This window comes from Triturus cristatus, chromosome 3_2 (genome assembly GCF_964204655.1).
Source record: "Triturus cristatus chromosome 3_2, aTriCri1.1, whole genome shotgun sequence".
Lineage (NCBI taxonomy): Eukaryota > Metazoa > Chordata > Amphibia > Caudata > Salamandridae > Triturus > Triturus cristatus.
The window spans coordinates 260,453,814-260,475,662 of record NC_140584.1 but is presented as its reverse complement, the minus strand read 5'-3'; the positions used below and the strand labels follow the sequence as shown (position 1 = coordinate 260,475,662).

At 36.3% G+C, this 21,849-nt stretch overlaps 1 protein-coding gene across 1 annotated transcript in view; it reads right to left on the bottom strand.

Moving 5' to 3' along the window:
* The window catches only part of LOC146857084 (uncharacterized), a 47,120-nt gene extending 25,702 nt beyond the window's left edge, over window positions 1-21,418 (bottom strand). Inside the window, exons 1-2 of the mRNA XM_085647019.1 lie at window positions 20,697-21,418; window positions 19,705-20,388 (exon numbers count right to left, since the gene is read on the bottom strand). Coding sequence (XP_085503145.1) covers window positions 19,705-20,388; window positions 20,697-21,129 — 1,117 coding nt within the window. The 5' untranslated portion in view covers window positions 21,130-21,418. The remainder of the gene's footprint in view (window positions 1-19,704; window positions 20,389-20,696) is intronic.
* Window positions 21,419-21,849: the final 431 nt, after the last annotated feature.

Genomic DNA, 21,849 nt, shown 5'->3' with positions numbered 1-21,849 from the left:
TTGACCAATTTCGGGCAGGAAAATGACTCCAAACACACTTTTTTTAGTTCCAAAAGTTATAATTCACGTGCAATGGACATTTACAGTCAAAACATTAAACATTAAAAAATTACCATTTCTGACCATCCGGAGAAAATTCGACAGGTCTGGGGTCAACATTTTTCATCAGAAAATTGATTTTTTTGGAGTGTAGAAAAAATTATTCAAAATGTCAATTGGATTGTGCCTCATGTTGAATAACCACTTTTTAAAGCCTCACAGTGACAAAAATTGCCATTTTTATAAACTTGTCCTCTCACTCAGAAGCTTCTATTTTGAACAATTTCGTGACGGAAAATTACTCCAAACACTTATTTTAGTTCCAAAAGTGATAATTCACGTGTAATGGACATTTACAGTCAAAACATTAAACATTAAAAAATGACCATTTCTGACCATCCGGCGAAAATTCGACAGGTCTGGGGTCATCGTTTTTCATAAGAAAATTGATTTTGTGGACTGTAAAAAAAATTATTCAAAATGTCTTTTGGATTGTGCCTCGTGTTGAATAACCACTTTTTAAAGCCTGAAAGTGACCAAAATTGCCATTTTTACAGACTTTTCCTCCTACTCAGAAGCTTCTATTTTGACCAATTTCGGGCAGGAAAATGACTCTAAACACACTTATTTTAGTTCTTAAAGTGATCATTCACATGCACTCGTGATTTACAGTCAAAAGATTAAATATTAAAAAAGGACCATTTCTGACCATCTGGAGAAAGTTCGATAGGTCTGGGGTCATAGTTTTTTATAAAAAAAAAGATTTTTGCACCGTAGAAAAAATTATTCAAAATGTTAATTGGATTGTGCCCTATGTTGAATAACCACTTTTGGAAGCCTCACAGTGACCAAAAGTGCCATTTTTACAGACTTTTCTTCCTACTCAGAAGCTTCTATTTTGACCAATTTCAGGCAAGAAAATGACTCCAAACACACTTATTTTAGTTCCAAAAGTGATAATTCACATGCACTGGTCAATTACAGTCAAGAGATTAAACATTAAAAAATGACAATTTCATCGTTTTTCATCAGAAAACTGTTGTTTTCCACTGCAGAAAAAATAATTCAAAATGTCAATTGGATTGTGCCTCATGTTGAATAACCTCTTTTTAAAGCCTCACAGTGACCAAAAGTGCCATTTTTACAGACTTTTCTTCCTACTCAGAAGCTTCTATTTTGACCAATTTCGGGCAGGAAAATGACTCCAAACACACTTATTTTAGTTCCAAAAGTGATAATTCACATGCACTGGTCAATTACAGTCATGAGTTTAATCATTAAAAAATGACCATTTCTGACCATCTGGAGAAAGTTCGACAGGTCTGGGGTCATCGATTTTCGTCAGAAAATTGATTTTTTGGACTGTAGCAAAAATGATTCAAAATTTCAATTGGATTGTGCCTCATGTTGAATAACCACTTTTTAAAGCCTCACAATGACCAAAATTGCCATTTTTACAGACTTTTCCTCCTACTCAGAAGCTTCTATTTTGACCAATTTCGGGCAGGAAAATGACTCTAAACACACTTATTTTAGTTCTTAAAGTGATCATTCACATGCAATCGTGATTTACAGTCAAAAGATTAAATATTAAAAAAATGACCATTTCTGACCATCTGGAGAAAGTTCGACAGGTCTGGGGTCATAGTTTTTCATAAAAAAATAGATTTTTGCACCGTAGAAAAAATTATTCAAAATGTCAATTGGATTGTGCCCTATGTTGAATAACCACTTTTGGAAGCCTCACAGTGACCAAAAGTGCCATTTTTATAAACTTGTCCTCTCACTCAGAAGCTTCTATTTTGACCAATTTCGGGAAGGAAAATGACTCCAAACACACTTATTTTAGTTCCAAAAGTGATAATTTACGTGTAATGGACATTTACAGTCAAAACATTAAACATTAAAAAATGACCATTTCTGACTATCTGGAGAAAACTCGACAGATCTGGGAACATCGTTTTTCATCAGACAATTGATTTTTTGGACTGTAGAAAAAATTATTCAAAATGTCTTTTGGATTGTGCCTCATGTTGAATAACCACTTTTTAAAGCCTGACAGTGACAAAAAGTTCTATTTTTACAGACTTTTCCTCCTACTAAGAAGCTTCTATTTTGACCAATTTCAGGCAGGAAAATGACTCCAAACACACTTTTTTTTAGTTCCAAAAGTTATAATTCACGTGCAATAAACATTTACAGTCAAAACATTAAACATAAAAAAATGACCATTTTTGACCATCCAGAGAAAATTCGACAGGTCTGGGGTCATCATTTTTCATCAGAAAATTGATTTTTTTATACTGTAGAAAAAATTATTCAAAATGTCGATTGGATTATGCCTCATGTTGAATAACCACTTTTTAAAGCCTCACAGTGACAAAAATTGCCATTTTTATAAACTTGTCCTCTCACTCAGAAGCTTCTATTTTGAACAATTTCGTGAAAGAAAATTACTCCAAACACTTACTTTAGTTCCAAAAGTGATAATTCACGTGTAATGGACATTTACAGTCAAAACATTAAACATTAAAAAATGACCCTTTCTGACCATCCGGAGAAAATTCGAACGGTCTGGGGTCATCGTTTTTCATCAGAAAATTTATTTTTGGGACTGTAGAAAAAATTATTCAAAATGTCTTTTGGATTGTGCCTCATGTTGAATAACCACTTTTTAAAGCCTCAAAGTGACAAAAATTACAATTTTTACAGACTTTTCTTCCTGCTCAAAAGCTTCTATTTTGACCAATTTCGGGAAGGAAAATGACTCAAAACACACTTATTTTAGTTCCAAAAGTTATAATTCACGTGCAATGGACATTTACAGTCAAAACATTAAACATTAAAAAATGACCATTTCTGACCATTCGGAGAAAATTCGACAGGTCTGGGGTCATCGTTTTTCATAAGAAAATTGATTTTGTGGACTGTAGAAAAAATTATTAAAAATGTCTTTTGGATTGTGCCTTGTGTTGAATAACCACTTTTTAAAGCCTGACAGTGACAAAAATTTCAATTTTTACAGATTTTTCCTCCTACTAAGAAGCTTTTATTTTGACCAATTTTGGGCAGGAAAATGACTCCAAACTCTCTTATTTTAGTTCCAAAAGTGATAATTCACGTGCAATCGACATTTACAGTCAAAAGATTAAACATTAAAAAATGACAATTTCATCGTTTTTCATCAGAAAATTGATGTTTTCGACTGCAGAAAAAATAATTCAAAATGTCAATTGGATTGTGCCTCATGTTGAATAACCACTTTTTAAAGCCTGACAGTGACAAAAATTTCAATTTTTACAGACTTTTCCTCCTACTCAGAAGCTTCTATTTTGACCAATTTCGGGCAGGAAAATGACTCCAAACACACTTATTTTAGTTCCAAAAGTGATAATTCACATGCATTGGTCAATTACAGTCATGAGATTAAACATTAAAAAATGACCATTTCTGACCATCTGGAGAAAGTTCGACAGGTCTGGGGTCATTGATTTTCGTCAGAAAATTGATTTTTTGGACTGTAGCAAAAATGATTCAAAATTTAAATTGGATTGTGCCTCATGTTGAATAACCACTTTTTGAAGCCTCACAGTGACAAAAATTGCCATTTTTATAAACTTGTCCTCCTACTCAGAAGCGTCAATTTCGACCAATTTCGGGCAGGAAGATGACTCTAAACACCCTTATTATAGTTCCAAAAGTGATAATTCACATGCAATAGTCAGTTACAGTCAAAAGATGAAAGATTAAAAAAATGACCATTTCTGACCATCCGGAGAAAATTCGACAGGTCCGGTGTCATCGTTTTTCATCAGAAAATGGATTTTTTACACTGTAGAAAAAAGTATTCAAAATATCAATTGGATTGTGCCTCATATTAAATAACGACTTTTTAAAGCCTCACAGTGACCAAAATTGCCATTTTTACAAATTTTTCCTCCTACTCAGAAGCTTCTATTTTGACCAATTTCAGGCAGGAAAATGACTCCAAACACACTTATTTTAGTTCCAAAAGTAATAAATCACGTGCAATGGACATTTACAGTCAAAACATTAAACATTAAAAAAATTACCATTTCTGACCATCCGGAGAAAATTCGGCAGGTCCGGTGTCATCGTTTTTCATCAGAAAATTGATTTTTTAGACTGTAGAAAAAAGTATTCAGAATGTCATTTGGATTGTGCCTCATGTTGAATAACCACTTTTTAAATCCTCACAGTGACCAAAACTGCCATTTTTACAAACTTTTCCTCCTACTCAGAAGCTTCTATTTTGACCAATTTCGAGCAGGAAAATGACTCTAAACACACTTATTTTAGTTCCAAAAGTGATCATTCACATGCAAACGTTATTTACAGTAAAAGAATAAATATAAAAAAATGACAATTTCTGACCATCTGGAGAAAGTTCGACAGGTCTGGGGTCATAGTTTTTCATAAAAAAATTGATTTTTGCACCGTAGAAAAAATTATTCAAAATGTCAATTGGATTGTGCCCTATGTTGAATAACCACTTTTGGAAGCCTCACAGTGACCAAAAGTGCCATTTTTACAGACTTTTATTCCTACTCAGAGGCTTCTATTTTGACCAATTTCAGGCAAGAAAATGACTCCAAACACACTTATTTTAGTTCCAAAAGTGATAATTCACATGCACTGGTCAATTACAGTCATGAGTTTAAACTTTAAAAAATGACCATTTCTGACCATCTGGAGAAAGTTCGACAGGTCTTGGGTCATCAATTTTCGTCAGAAAATTGATTTTTTGGACTGTAGCAAAAATGATTCAAAATTTCAATTGGATTGTGCCTCATGTTGAATAACCACTTTTTAAAGCCTCACAGTGACAAAAATTGCCATTTTTATAAACTTGTCCTCTCACTCAGAAGCTTTTATTTTGACCAATTTCGGGCAGGAAAATGACTCCAAACACACTTATTTTAGTTCCAAAAGTGATAATTCATGTCTAATGGACATTTACAGTCAGAACATTAAACATTAAAAAATGACCATTTCTGACTATCTGGAGAAAACTCGACAGGTCTGGGAACATCGTTTTTCATCAGACAATTGATTTTTTGGACTGTAGAAAAAATCATTCAAAATGTCTTTTGGATTGTGCCTCATGTTGAATAACCACTTTTTAAAGCCTGACAGTGACAAAAATTTCCATTTTTACAGACTTTTCCTCCTACTAAGAAGCTTCTATTTTGACCAATTTCGGGCAGGAAAATGACTCCAAACACACTTTTTTTAGTTCCAAAAGTTATAATTCACGTGCAATTGACATTTACAGTCAAAACATTAAAAAATTACCATTTCTGACCATCCGAAGAAAATTCGACAGGTCTGGGGTCATCATTTTTCATCAGAAAATTGATTTTTTTGGAGTGTAGAAAAAATTATTCAAAGTGTCAATTGGATTGTGCCTCATGTTGAATAACCACTTTTTAAAGCCTCACAGTGAGAAAAATTGCCATTTTTATAAACTTGTCCTCTCACTCAGAAGCTTCTATTTTGAACAATTTCGTGAAGGAAAATTACTCCAAACACTTATTTTAGTTCCAAAAGTGATAATTCACGTGTAATGGACATTTACAGTCAAAACATTGAACATTAAAAAATGACCATTTCTGACCATCCGGCGAAAATTCGACAGGTCTGGGGTCATCGTTTTTCATAAGAAAATTGATTTTGTGGACTGTAAAAAACTTATTCAAAATGTCTTTTGGATTGTGCCTCGTGTTGAATAACCACTTTTTAAAGCCTGACAGTGACCAAAATTGCCATTTTTACAGACTTTTCCTCCTACTCAGAAGCTTCTATTTTGACCAATTTCGGGCAGGAAAATGACTCTAAACACACTTATTTTAGTTCTTAAAGTGATCATTCACATGCAATCGTGATTTACAGTCAAAAGATTAAATATTAAAAAATGACCATTTCTGACCATCTGGAGAAAGTTCGATAGGTCTGGGGTCATAGTTTTTCATAAAAAAATAGATTTTTGCACCGTAGAAAAAATTATTCAAAATGTCGATTGGATTGTGCCCTATGTTGAATAACCACTTTTGGAAGCCTCACAGTGACCAAAAGTGCCATTTTTACAGACTTTTCTTCCTACTCAGAAGCTTCTATTTTGACCAATTTCAGGCAAGAAAATGACTCCAAATACACTTATTTTAGTTCCAAAAGTGATAATTCACATGCACTGGTCAATTACAGTCAAGAGATTAAACATTAAAAAATGACGATTTCATCGTTTTTCATTAGAAAACTGATGTTTTCAACTGCAGAATAAATAATTCAAAATGTCAATTGGATTGTGCCTCATGTTGAATAACCTCTTTTTAAAGCCTCACAGTGACCAAAAGTGCCATTTTTACAGACTTTTCTTCCTACTCAGAAGCTTCTATTTTGACCAATTTCGGGCAGGAAAATGACTCCAAACACACTTATTTTAGTTCCAAAAGTGATAATTCACATGCACTGGTCAATTACAGTCATGAGTTTAAACATTAAAAAATTACCATTTCTGACCATCTGGAGAAAGTTCGACAGGTCTGGGGTCATCGATTTTCGTCAGAAAATTGATTTTTTGGACTGTAGCAAAAATGATTCAAAATTTCAATTGGATTGTGCCTCATGTTGAATAACCACTTTTTAAAGCCTCACAGTGACCAAAATTGCCATTTTTACAGACTTTTCCTCCTACTCAGAAGCTTCTATTTTGACCAATTTCGGGTAGGGAAAATGACTCTAAACACACTTATTTTAGTTCTTAAAGTGATCATTCACATGCAATCGTGATTTACAGTCAAAAGATTAAATATTAAAAAATTACCATTTCTGACCATCTGGAGAAAGTTCGACAGGTCTGGGTTCATAGTTTTTCATAAAAAAATAGTTTTTTCACAGTAGAAAAAATATTCAAAATGTCAATTGGATTGTGCCCTATGTTGAATAACCACTTTTCGAAGCCTCACAGTGACCAAAAGTGCCATTTTTACAGACTTTTCTTCCTACGCAGAAGCTTCTATTTCGACCAATTTTAGGCAAGAAAATGACTCCAAACACACTTATTTTAGTTCCAAAAGTGATAATTCACGTGCACTGGTCAATTACAGTCATGAGTTTAAACATTAAAAAATGACCATTTCTGACCATCTGGAGAAAGTTCGACATGTCTGGGGTCATCGATTTTCGTCAGAAAATTGAGTTTTTGGACTGTAGCAAAAATGATTCAAAATTTCAATTGGATTGTGCCTCATGTTGAATAACCACTTTTTAAAGCCTCACAGTGACCAAAATTGCCATTTTTACAGACTTTTCCTCCTACTCAGAAGCTTCTATTTTGACCAATTTCGGGCAGGAAAATTACTCTAAACACACCTATTTTAGTTCTTAAAGTGATCATTCACATGCAATCGTGATTTACAGTCAAAAGATTAAATATTAAAAAATTACCATTTCTGACCATCTGGAGAAAGTTCGACAGGTCTGGGGTCATAGTTTTTCATAAAAAAATAGATTTTTGCACCGTAGAAAAAACGTATTCAAAATGTCAATTGGATTGTGCCCTATGTTGAATAACCACTTTTGGAAGCCTCACAGTGACCAAAAGTGCCATTTTTACAGACTTTTCTTCCTACTCAGAAGCTTCTATTTTGACCAATTTCAGGCAAGAAAATGACTCCAAACCCACTTATTTTAGTTCCAAAAGTGATAATTCTCATGCACTGGTCAATTACAGTCAAGAGATTAAACAATAAAAAATGACCATTTCTGATCATCTGGAGAAAGTTCGACAGGTCTGGGGTCATCGTTTCTTCATCAGAAAATTGATTTTTTGGACTGTAGAAAAAACTGATTCAAAATTTCAATTGGATTGTGCCTCATGTTGAATAACCACTTTTTAAAGCCTCACAGGAAAATGACTCCAAACACACTTATTTTAGTTCCAAAAGTGATAATTCACGTCTAATGGACATTTACAGTCAGAACATTAAACATTAAAAAATGACCATTTCTGACTATCTGGAGAAAACTCGACAGGTCTGGGAACATTGTTTTTCATCAGACAATTGATTTTTTGGACTGTAGAAAAAATCATTCAAAATGTCTTTTGGATTCTGCCTCATGTTGAATAACCACTTTTTAAAGCCTGACAGTGACAAAAATTTCCATTTTTACAGACTTTTCCTCCTACTAAGAAGCTTCTATTTTGACCAATTTCGGGCAGGAAAATGACTCCAAACACACTTATTTTAGTTCCAAAAGTGATAATTCACGTGTAATGGACATTTACAGTCAGAACATTAAACATTAAAAAATTATCATTTCTGACCATCCTGAGAAAATTCTACAGGTCTGGGGTCATCATTTTTCATCAGAAAATTGATTTTTTTGGAGTGTAGAAAAAATTATTCAAAGTGTCAATTGGATTGTGCCTCATGTTGAATAACCACTTTTTAAAGCCTCACAGTGACAAAAATTGCCATTTTTATAAACTTGTCCTCTCACTCAGAAGCTTCTATTTTGAACAATTTCGTGAAGGAAAATTACTCCAAACACTTATTTTAGTTCCAAAAGTGATAATTCACGTGTAATGGACATTTACAGTCAAAACATTAAACATTAAAAAATGACCATTTCTGACCATCCGGCGAAAATTCGACAGGTCTGGGGTCATCGTTTTTCATAAGAAAATTGATTTTGTGGACTGTAAAAAAAATTATTTAAAATGTCTTTTGGATTGTGCCTCGTGTTGAATAACGACTTTTTAAAGCCTGACAGTGACCAAAATTGCCATTTTTACAGACTTTTCCTCCTACTCAGAAGCTCTATTTTGACCAATTTCGGGCAGGAAAATGACTCTAAACACAATTATTTTAGTTCTTAAAGTGATCATTCACATGCAATCGTGATTTACACTCAAAAGATTAAATATTAAAAAATGACCATTTCTGACCATCTGGAGAAAGTTCGATAGGTCTGGGGTCATAGTTTTTCATAAAAAAATAGATTTTTGCACCGTAGAAAAAATTATTCAAAATGTCGATTGGATTGTGCCCTATGTTGAATAACCACTTTTGGAAGCCTCACAGTGACCAAAAGTGCCATTTTTACAGACTTTTCTTCCTACTCAGAAGCTTCTATTTTGACCAATTTCAGGCAAGAAAATGACTCTAAACACACCTATTTTAGTTCCAAAAGTGATAATTCACATGCACTGGTCAATTACAGTCAAGAGATTAAACATTAAAAAATGACAATTTCATCGTTTTTCATCAGAAAACTGATGTTTTCAACTGCAGAAAAAATAATTCAAAATGTCAATTGGATTGTGCCTCATGTTGAATAACCTCTTTTTAAAGCCTCACAGTGACCAAAAGTGCCATTTTTACAGACTTTTCCTTCTACTCAGAAGCTTCTATTTTGACCAATTTCGGGCAGGAAAATGACTCCAAACACACTTATTTTAGTTCCAAAAGTGATAATTCACATGCACTGGTCAATTACAGTCATGAGTTTAAACATTAAAAAATGACCATTTCTGACCATCTGGAGAAAGTTCGACAGGTCTGGGGTCATCGATTTTCGTCAGAAAATTGATTTTTTGGACTGTAGCAAAAATGATTCAAAATTTCAATTGGATTGTGCCTCAGGTTGAATAACCACTTTTTAAAGCCTCACAGTGACCAAAAGTGCCATTTTTACAGACTTTTCTTCCTACTCAGAAGCTTCTATTTTGACCGATTTCAGGCAAGAAAATGACTCCAAACACACTTATTTTAGTTCCAAAAGTGATAATTCACGTGTAATGGACATTTACAGTCAAAACATTCAACATTAAAAAATGACCATTTCTGACCATCCGGAGAAAATTCGACAGGTCTGGGGTCATCATTTTTCATCAGAAAATTGATTTTTTTGGACTGTAGAAAAAATCATTCAAAATGTCTTTTGGATTGTGCCTCATGTTGAATAACCACTTTTTAAAGCCTGACAGTGACAAAAATTTCCATTTTTACAGACTTTTCCTCCTACTCAGAAGCTTCTATTTTGACCAATTTCGGGCAGGAAAATGACTCCAAACACACTTATTTTAGTTCCAAAAGTTATAATTCACATGCAATGGACATTTACAGTCAAAACATTAAACATTAAAAATGACCATTTCTGACCATCCAGAGAAAATTCGACAGGTCTGAGGTCATCATTTTTCATCAGAAAATTGATTTTTTTGGAGTGTAGAAAAAATATTCAAAATGTCAATTGAATTGTGCCTCATGTTGAATAACCACTTTTTAAAGCCTCACAGTGACAAAAATTGACATTTTTATAAACTTGTCCTCTCACTCAGAAGCTTGTATTTTGAACAATTTCGTGAAGGAAAATTACTCCAAATACTTATTTTAGTTCCAAAAGTGATAGTTCACGTGTAATGGACATTTACAGTCAAAACATTAAACATTAAAAAATGACCATTTCTGACCATCTGGAGAAAGTTCGACAGGTCTGGGGTCATCGATTTTCGCCAGAAAATTGATTTTTTGGACTGTAGCAAAAATGATTTTAAATTTCAATTGGATTGTGCCTCATGTTGAATAACCACTTTTTAAAGCCTGACAGTGACCAAAATTGCCATTTTTACAGACTTTTCCTCCTACTCAGAAGCTTCTATTTTGACCAATTTCGGGCAGGAAAATGACTCTAAGCACACTTATTTTAGTTCTTAAAGTGATCATTCACATGCAATCGTGATTTACAGTCAAAAGATTAAATATTAAAAAATGACCATTTCTGACCATCTGGAGAAAGTTCGACAGGTCTGGGGTCATAGATTTTCATAAAAAAATAGATTTTTGCACCGTAGAAAAAATTATTCAAAATGTCAATTGGATTGTGCCCTATGTTGAATAACCACTTTTGGAAGCCTCATAGTGACCAAAAGTGCCATTTTTACAGACTTTTCTTCCTACTCAGAAGCTTCTATTTTGACCAATTTCAGGCAAGAAAATGACTCCAAACACACTTATTTTAGTTCCAAAAGTGATAATTCACATGCACTGGTCAATTACAGTCAAGAGATTAAACATTAAAAAATGACCATTTCTGATCATCTGGAGAAAGTTCGACAGGTCTGGGGTCATCGTTTCTTCATCAGAAAATTGATTTTTTGGACTGTAGAAAAAACTGATTCAAAATTTCAATTGGATTGTGCCTCATGTTGAATAACCACTTTTTAAAGCCTCACAGTGACAAAAATTGCCATTTTTATAAACTTGTCCAATCACTCAGAAGCTTCTATTTTGACCAATTTCGGGAAGGAAAATTACTCCAAACACACTTATTTTAGTTCCAAAAGTGATAATTCATGTCTAATGGACATTTACAGTCAAAACATTAAACATTAAAAAACTGACCATTTCTGACTATCTGGAGAAAACTCGACAGGTCTGGGAACATCGTTTTTCATCAGACAATTGATTTTTTGGACTGTAGAAAAAATCATTCAAAATGTCTTTTGGATTGTGCCTCATGTTGAATAACCACTTTTTAAAGCCTGACAGTGACAAAAATTTCTATTTTTACAGACGTTTCCTCCTACTAAGAAGCTTCTATTTTGACCAATTTCAGGCAGGAAAAAGAATCCAAACACACTTTTTTTTAGTTCCAAAAGTTATAATTCACGTGCAATGGACATTTACAGTAAAAACATTAAACATTAAAAAATGACCATTTCTGACCATCCGGAGAAAATTCGACAGGTCTGGGGTCATCATTTTTCATCAGAAAATTGATTTTTTTGGAGTGTAGAAAAAATTATTCAAAATGTCAATTGGATTATGCCTCATGTTGAATAACCACTTTTTAAAGCCTCACAGTGACAGTGACAAAAATTTCAATTTTTACAGATTTTTCCTCCTACTAAGAAGCTTTTATTTTGACCAATTTCGGGCAGGAAAATGACTCCAAACTCTCTTATTTTAGTTCCAAAAGTGATAATTCACGTGCAATGGACATTTACAGTCAAAAGATTAAACATTAAAAAATGACAATTTCATCGTTTTTCATCAGAAAACTGATGTTTTCAACTGCAGAAAAAATAATTCAAAATGTCAATTGGATTGTGCCTCATGTTGAATAACCTCTTTTTAAAGCCTCACAGTGACCAAAAGTGCCATTTTTACAGACTTTTCTTCCTACTCAGAAGCTTCTATTTTGACCAATTTCGGGCAGGAAAATGACTCCAAACACACTTATTTTAGTTCCAAAAGTGATAATTCACATGCACTGGTCAATTACAGTCATGAGTTTAAACATTAAAAAATGACCATTTCTGACCATCTGGAGAAAGTTCGACAGGTCTGGGGTCATCGATTTTCGTCAGAAAATTGATTTTTTGGACTGTAGCAAAAATGATTCAAAATTTCAATTGGATTGTGCCTCATGTTGAATAACCACTTTTTAAAGCCTCACAGTGACCAAAAGTGCCATTTTTACAGACTTTTCTTCCTACTCAGAAGCTTCTATTTTGACCGATTTCAGGCAAGAAAATGACTCCAAACAAACTTATTTTAGTTCCAAAAGTGATAATTCACGTGTAATGGACATTTACAGTCAAAACATTAAACATTAAAAAATGACCATTTCTGACCATCCGGAGAAAATTCGACAGGTCTGGGGTCATCATTTTTCATCAGAAAATTGATTTTTTTGGACTGTAGAAAAAATCATTCAAAATGTCTTTTGGATTGTGCCTCATGTTGAATAACCACTTTTTAAAGCCTGACAGTGACAAAAATTTCCATTTTTACAGACTTTTCGTCCTACTAAGAAGCTTCTATTTTGACCAATTTCGGGCAGGAAAATGACTCCAAACACACTTTTTTTAGTTCCAAAAGTTATAATTCACGTGCAATGGACATTTACAGTCAAAACATTAAACATTAAAAAATTACCATTTCTGACCATCTGGAGAAAATTCGACAGGTCTGGGATCATCGTTTTTCATCAGACAATTGATTTTTTGGACTGTAGAAAAAATTATTCAAAATGTCTTTTGGATTGTGCCTCATGTTGAATAACCACTTATTAAAGCCTGACAGTGACAAAAATTTCCATTTTTACAGACTTTTCCTCCTACTAAGAAGGTTCTATTTTGACCAATTTCGGGCGGGAAAATGACTCCAAACACACTTATTTTAGTTCCAAAAGTTATAATTCACATGCAATGGACATTTACAGTCAAAACATTAAACATTAAAAATGACCATTTCTGACCATCCAGAGAAAATTCGACCGGTCTGAGGTCATCATTTTTCATCAGAAAATTGATTTTTTTGGAGTGTAGAAAAAATTATTCAAAATGTCAATTGAATTGTGCCTCATGTTGAATATCCACTTTTTGAAGCCTCACAGTGACAAAAATTGCCATTTTTATAAACTTGTCCTCTCACTCAGAAGCTTGTATGTTGAACAATTTCGTGAAGGAAAATTACTCCAAATACTTATTTTAGTTCCAAAAGTGATAGTTCACGTGTAATGGACATTTACAGTCAAAACATTAAACATTAAAAAATGACCATTTCTGACCATCTGGAGAAAGTTCGACAGGTCTGGGGTCATCGATTTTCATCAGAAAATTGATTTTTTGGACTGTAGCAAAAATGATTTAAAATTTCAATTGGATTGTGCCTCATGTTGAATAACCACTTTTTAAAGCCTGACAGTGACCAAAATTGCCATTTTTACAGACTTTTCCTCCTACTCCGAAGCTTCTATTTTGACCAATTTCGGGCAGGAAAATGACTCTAAACACACTTATTTTAGTTTTTAAAGTGATCATTCACATGCAATCGTGATTTACAGTCAAAAGATTAAATATTAAAAAATGACCATTTCTGACCATCTGGAGAAAGTTCGACAGGTCTGGGGTCATAGATTTTCATAAAAAAATAGATTTTTGCACCGTAGAAAAAATTATTCAAAATGTCAATTGGATTGTGCCCTATGTTGAATAACCACTTTTGGAAACCTCACAGTGACCAAAAGTGACATTTTTACAGACTTTTCTTCCTACTCAGAAGCTTCTATTTCGACCAATTTCAGGCAAGAAAATGACTCCAAACACACTTATTTTAGTTCCAAAAGTGATAATTCACATGCACTGGTCAATTACAGTCATGAGTTTAAACATTAAAAAATGACCATTTCTGACCATCTGGAGAAAGTTCGACAGGTCTGGGGTCATCGATTTTCGTCAGAAAATTGATTTTTTGGACTGTAGCAAAAATGATTCAAAATTTCAATTGGATTGTGCCTCATGTTGAATAACCACTTTTTAAAGCCTCACAGTGACCAAAAGTGCCATTTTTACAGACTTTTCTTCCTACTCAGAAGCTTCTATTTTGACCGATTTCAGGCAAGAAAATGACTCCAAACAAACTTATTTTAGTTCCAAAAGTGATAATTCACGTGTAATGGACATTTACAGTCAAAACATTAAACATTAAAAAATGACCATTTCTGACCATCCGGAGAAAATTCGACAGGTCTGGGGTCATCATTTTTCATCAGAAAATTGATTTTTTTGGACTGTAGAAAAAATCATTCAAAATGTCTTTTGGATTGTGCCTCATGTTGAATAACCACTTTTTAAAGCCTGACAGTGACAAAAATTTCCATTTTTACAGACTTTTCGTCCTACTAAGAAGCTTCTATTTTGACCAATTTCGGGCAGGAAAATGACTCCAAACACACTTTTTTTAGTTCCAAAAGTTATAATTCACGTGCAATGGACATTTACAGTCAAAACATTAAACATTAAAAAATTACCATTTCTGACCATCTGGAGAAAATTCGACAGGTCTGGGATCATCGTTTTTCATCAGACAATTGATTTTTTGGACTGTAGAAAAAATTATTCAAAATGTCTTTTGGATTGTGTCTCATGTTGAATAACCACTTATTAAAGCCTGACAGTGACAAAAATTTCCATTTTTACAGACTTTTCCTCCTACTAAGAAGGTTCTATTTTGACCAATTTCGGGCGGGAAAATGACTCCAAACACACTTATTTTAGTTCCAAAAGTTATAATTCACATGCAATGGACATTTACAGTCAAAACATTAAACATTAAAAATGACCATTTCTGACCATCCAGAGAAAATTCGACCGGTCTGAGGTCATCATTTTTCATCAGAAAATTGATTTTTTTGGAGTGTAGAAAAAATTATTCAAAATGTCAATTGAATTGTGCCTCATGTTGAATATCCACTTTTTGAAGCCTCACAGTGACAAAAATTGCCATTTTTATAAACTTGTCCTCTCACTCAGAAGCTTGTATGTTGAACAATTTCGTGAAGGAAAATTACTCCAAATACTTATTTTAGTTCCAAAAGTGATAGTTCACGTGTAATGGACATTTACAGTCAAAACATTAAACATTAAAAAATGACCATTTCTGACCATCTGGAGAAAGTTCGACAGGTCTGGGGTCATCGATTTTCATCAGAAAATTGATTTTTTGGACTGTAGCAAAAATGATTTAAAATTTCAATTGGATTGTGCCTCATGTTGAATAACCACTTTTTAAAGCCTGACAGTGACCAAAATTGCCATTTTTACAGACTTTTCCTCCTACTCCGAAGCTTCTATTTTGACCAATTTCGGGCAGGAAAATGACTCTAAACACACTTATTTTAGTTTTTAAAGTGATCATTCACATGCAATCGTGATTTACAGTCAAAAGATTAAATATTAAAAAATGACCATTTCTGACCATCTGGAGAAAGTTCGACAGGTCTGGGGTCATAGATTTTCATAAAAAAATAGATTTTTGCACCGTAGAAAAAATTATTCAAAATGTCAATTGGATTGTGCCCTATGTTGAATAACCACTTTTGGAAACCTCACAGTGACCAAAAGTGACATTTTTACAGACTTTTCTTCCTACTCAGAAGCTTCTATTTCGACCAATTTCAGGCAAGAAAATGACTCCAAACACACTTATTTTAGTTCCAAAAGTGATAATTCACATGCACTGGTCAATTACAGTCATGAGTTTAAACATTAAAAAATGACCATTTCTGATCATCTGCAGAAAGTTCGACAGGTCTGGGGTCATCGTTTCTTCATCAGAAAATTGATTTTTTGGACTGTAGAAAAAACTGATTCAAAATTTCAATTGGATTGTGCCTCATGTTGAATAACCACTTTTTAAAGCCTCACAGTGACAAAAATTGCCATTTTCATAAACTTGTCCTCTCACTCAGAAGCTTCTATTTTGACCAATTTCGGGAAGGAAAATGACTCCAAACACACTTATTTTAGTTCCAAAAGTGATAATTTACGTGTAATGGACATTTACAGTCAAAACATTAAACATTAAAAAATGACCATTTCTGACTATCTGGAGAAAACTCGACAGGTCTGGGGTCATCATTTTTCATCAGAAAATTGATTTTTTGGGACTGTAGAAAAAATCATTCAAAATGTCTTTTGGATTGTGCCTCATGTTGAATAACCACTTTTTAAAGCCTGACAGTGACAAAAATTTCCATTTTTACAGACTTTTCCTCCTACTAAGAAGCTTCTATTTTGACCAATTTCGGGCAGGAAAATGACTCCAAACACACTTTTTTTAGTTCCAAAAGTTATAATTCACGTGCAATGGACATTTACAGTCAAAACATTAAACATTAAAAAATTACAATTTCTGACCATCTGGAGAAAATTCGACAGGTCTGGGATCATCGTTTTTCATCAGACAATTGATTTTTTGGACTGTAGAAAAAATTATTCAAAATGTCTTTTGGATTGTGCCTCATGTTGAATAACCACTTATTACAGCCTGACAGTGACAAAAATTTCCATTTTTACAGACTTTTCCTCCTACTAAGAAGGTTCTATTTTGACCAATTTCGGGCAGGAAAATGACTCCAAACACACTTATTTTAGTTCCAAAAGTTATAATTCACATGCAATGGACATTTACAGTCAAAACATTAAACATTAAAAATGACCATTTCTGACCATCCAGAGAAAATTCGACAGGTCTGAGGTCATCATTTTTCATCAGAAAATTGATTTTTTTGGAGTGTAGAAAAAATTATTCAAAATGTCAATTGAATTGTGCCTCATGTTGAATAACCACTTTTTAAAGCCTCACAGTGACAAAAATTGCCATTTTTATAAACTTGTCCTCTCACTCAGAAGCTTGTATTTTGAACAATTTCGTGAAGGAAAATTACTCCAAATACTTATTTTAGTTCCAAAAGTGATAGTTCACGTGTAATGGACATTTACAGTCAAAACATTAAACATTAAAAAATGACCATTTCTGACCATCTGGAGAAAGTTCGACAGGTCTGGGGTCATCGATTTTCATCAGAAAATTGATTTTTTGGACTGTAGCAAAAATGATTTAAAATTTCAATTGGATTGTGCCTCATGTTGAATAACCACTTTTTAAAGCCTGACAGTGACCAAAATTGCCATTTTTACAGACTTTTCCTCCTACTCAGAAGCTTCTATTTTGACCAATTTTGGGCAGGAAAATGACTCTAAACACACTTATTTTAGTTCTTAAAGTGATCATTCACATGCAATCGTGATTTACAGTCAAAAGATTAAATATTAAAAAATGACCATTTCTGACCATCTGGAGAAAGTTCGACAGGTCTGGGGTCATAGATTTTCATAAAAAAATAGATTTTTGCACCGTAGAAAAAATTATTCAAAATGTCAATTGGATTGTGCCCTATGTTGAATAACCACTTTTGGAAGCCTCATAGGGGCATATGTATGAAAGCAAAAATTAGTCGCAAACGCTGCGAATCGCAAAAAACAGCGTTTGCGACTGATTTTTCGCTATTTCATATGTAGGACACATTTCCAAACTGAAAAATAAGAAATCGCTAAATTAGCGATTTCTTAGGCTGCGAAACAAGAAAACTGCGAATTTCCTAGCGAATACCTATTTTGCGATTCCTTAGCGTTGCGAATATCGCTAACAAGAAATCGCTAGCTAAGAAATCGCAAACACATGTATGAAAAAATCGCAAATTGCGATTTTACGAAATTCGCTAATTAAGAAATCGCTATTAACACCAATTGCTTGCAGGTGGTAAACTGGTGCAAGGTACAAAAACCAGCCCACAATGCAACAAACACACCCACAATGGCTGCAATGTACGTGATAGCCAGGAGGCTGCGTATTCGGGCCCTTGCACACAGGAGAATGAGACAGGAACGTATCTTCAGGCTGCGCATCACCCTGTTACAGAACACTGAAGAGGAGATCTATGACAAGTACAGACTGCACCCACAGACCATAATGGACCTGATTGAGGAGCTGAAACCCCACTTGGAGCACCCTACTCGCAGGACACAAACAATTCCCACACATGTGCAGGTCCTGTGCTCCCTGCACCTCCTCGCGTCAGGGAGTTTTCAACGGGTCATAGCGGAGGTTGGTGGTGTGTCACAGAGTGCACTTTCGCGCTTCTTCCATGCCTTCCTAGATGCAATGCTACTGAGGCTCCCACATCACATTTACTTCCCCACCACCCAACAGGCATTACAACAAACGATACTGGACTTCTACCAGATTGCACGTTTCCCCCACGTCATCGGCTGCATTGACGGGACCCATGTGGCCATCACACCCCCAGCAGAAACTGAATATGTCTACAGGAATCGGAAATGCTACCATTCCCTCAACACACAGATTGTGTGCAACGCTAAGTATCACATCACCGACATCGTAGCCAAATACCCCGGCAGTACACATGACTCCTTCATCTTCCGACACAGTGGAATACACAGACGTCTGAGTGCTGGAGAGTTTGGGGAGGGGTACCTGCTCGGTAAATACATTGCACACATCAATACATCCACTACATCACTTGAGGGGGGGGACATTGACTCACCTATTGTGTTTTTCCCATGCAGGTGACAGTGCCTATGCAGTGCGCGACTTCATCCTGACCCCATACCTGGATCCTGCAAATGCAAGTGAGAGGAGCTACAACAGGGCACACAGATCTACACGCTGTGTCATTGAGCGAACCTTCGGAATCCTGAAGAGCCGCTTCCGGTGCCTGCATAAGAGTGGAGGCGCACTGCAATACAGCCCTGAGACCTGCTGTAAAATCGTGGCAAGCTGTGCAATGCTACACAACATGGCAATGAGGAAAGGCACCACAATTGATGTGAGCGATACAGACACATCGGATGACGAGCGCCCTGCTCCCCCTGCCAGACCAGCACCAGGAGTTGGGGCAGCTGCTGGACGCCAGAGACGGACTGAGATCACACAAAACTACTTTTAGGTGAGTGTTGAGGAAATGAGACTACAAAGCCTGATGATGTGTCAAGTGTTTAATCACACTTAACATGAAAGAAATTGTAATTGTCCCCAGCACATGTTGTACACACAGTGCAGAGAAGGCACAAGAAATAGGGCAAACAGCCTTTTGCGGGTTAATGCACCCGTGTTGCAGTCAGTGTCCCCGCAGATGATCACCTCCGTCGGTGCCGTCCAGGGTGGTTGACCCCCATGGTGCGCCCTTGGCCTGCTACCTGTCTGCCACTGCGGCGTCTTTCACCTGGCAAGGTTGGAGTGATGCTGCTGCGACTCGATGTGTCCTCACTCTCAGCAGAGGCCGTTAGTGCGCTGCCACCTGCATTGGCTGTCTGCAGCTGTTCCACAGCAGTGGTCACCTGCGCCAGCCCTCGCGCTATGTCCTGGCAGCAATGTGCCATGTCCACCTGCATGGTTACGCTTCTGCGTGTGAGTGCGCTGGTGGTGGTGCAGAGGCGGTTGACTGCCTTGGTGTAATTGTGTAGCCGTGCATTGGCACGTCGTCCAGCCCTGTCATTGGCAGCTTGGGTGTCCCTCAAAGTGGCACAGAGCTCTCGTATTGCCGCTACCATGCTGCGATTGTCCTGATGTAGGCGGCCTAGCTGGCGACTCATTGACCGCATTGCCTTGCTTTGCAGGCGCTGTTCCTGCAACATGCACTGTTCCAAGCCGGAGAACACGGTGCCTTCTCCTTCTGTTGCAGTGCTGCTCCTGGGCCTTGACCTGGAAATGGCCTGTTCCCTTTGCCTTGGTGTTGGTGCGTCATGACGGGGCATGTCTGTCACACCCTGACTCCCCTCTCTCCTGTCGGTGTCATCGCCTGTTGCTGGGACTTCATCCTCAAATGGAGGCAGTGGGGGCACATGTGCGCGCTTCCTGCGCTGAATTGGCTGCTGCTCTGTCTCATCGCTGGAGTCCGCAGGGTCTGCAGGCTCCTCTCCCTCAGCGCTGTCTTCTTGTGGCATGGCGTGTGCTGTGGATGTAAAGGGGACTATATGAGTTTGTGTTACTGTCTGCATGTGGCACTCAATAAAGTTACAAATCTTTGACGGCTAATCTCTGACACATTTCTATTCAATGATCCCCAAAACACATATGTTGCATTTACTTGTGATGGTGTCATGGACACACAGTCAGACACAGTACTACGAGTACCATGATGCATTGCTGGGTGTGCTGTAAGACCTGGGCTGGATTGGCATGTTGGGAGTTAACTATGCGCATTTGGGGGAGTGTGCAAGGGATGGGGAGGAGTGCAGGGTGATTTGGCATGCATCTTACCTTGTCTGCTGGATGAGGGGTCGGAGCTGTCGATTGCAGCCACACCACCAACGCTCTCAGGCAGGAGGGTTGACTCCACAAGCTCCTCATGGGGGGTTGGCTGCTCTGCAGTGGATGGTCCTCCTCCAGTCTGACTGGCATCCTTGAGTCTGGCTGCCACCCTCTCCTTGGACCTCTGGCGCATATCATACCACCGCTTGCGCAGCTCCTCGATGGTGCGTGTGGTGACTCCAACAGCATTCACCTTGCTCTGTATTTCCAGCCAGATTTTCCTCTTCCTGGCCTCTGGGACTTTGAGTGCCTTCTTCCCAAAGAGGAGCTCATGGCTGCAGACCATCTCCTCAATGAGGACCTCCTGCTCCTTTTCTGAAAACTTGTGTTTTCTCTTTCTTTTTTCTGCATCTTTGCCCTGCTGGTTTTGTTTGGGATCCATTGCTGGTTGCTGTCTCCAGGAAAGCCTCCTCACACTCCACAAGCAGCCTCTGGGTGTGGCTCAGGTGAGCAGGTGCAGGCAATCACTACAGTTTCCTGTTTGTGATGTCATCAGCCTGCACCAGGCTTGCAGATTCCCGTTTTTGCGATTTCTTATTTAGCGAATTTCGCTATTAAGAAATCGCAATACGGGATTCTGCGAATTATTTGCGATTTTTAAGGAATCGCAAATGATTAGCGATTTATTTTATACATCCCGTTTAGCGAATCTGATTTTGCGAATCGCAAATTCTCGCAATTTGAGATTCGCTAAAGGGGAGTTTGATACATATGCCCCATAGTGACCAAAAGTGCCATTTTTGCAGACTTTTCTTCCTACTCAGAAGCTTCTCTTTTGACCAATTTCAGGCAAGAAAATGACTCCAAACACACTTATTTTAGTTCCAAAAGTGATAATTCACATGCACTGGTCAATTACAGTCAAGAGATTAAACATTAAAAAATGACCATTTCTGATCATCTGGAGAAAGTTCGACAGGTCTGGGGTCATCGTTTCTTCATCAGAAAATTGATTTTTTGGACTGTAGAAAAAACTGATTCAAAATTTCAATTGGATTGTGCCTCATGTTGAATAACCACTTTTTAAAGCCTCACAGTGACAAAAATTGCCATTTTTATAAACTTGTCCTCTCACTCAGAAGCTTCTATTTTGACCAATTTC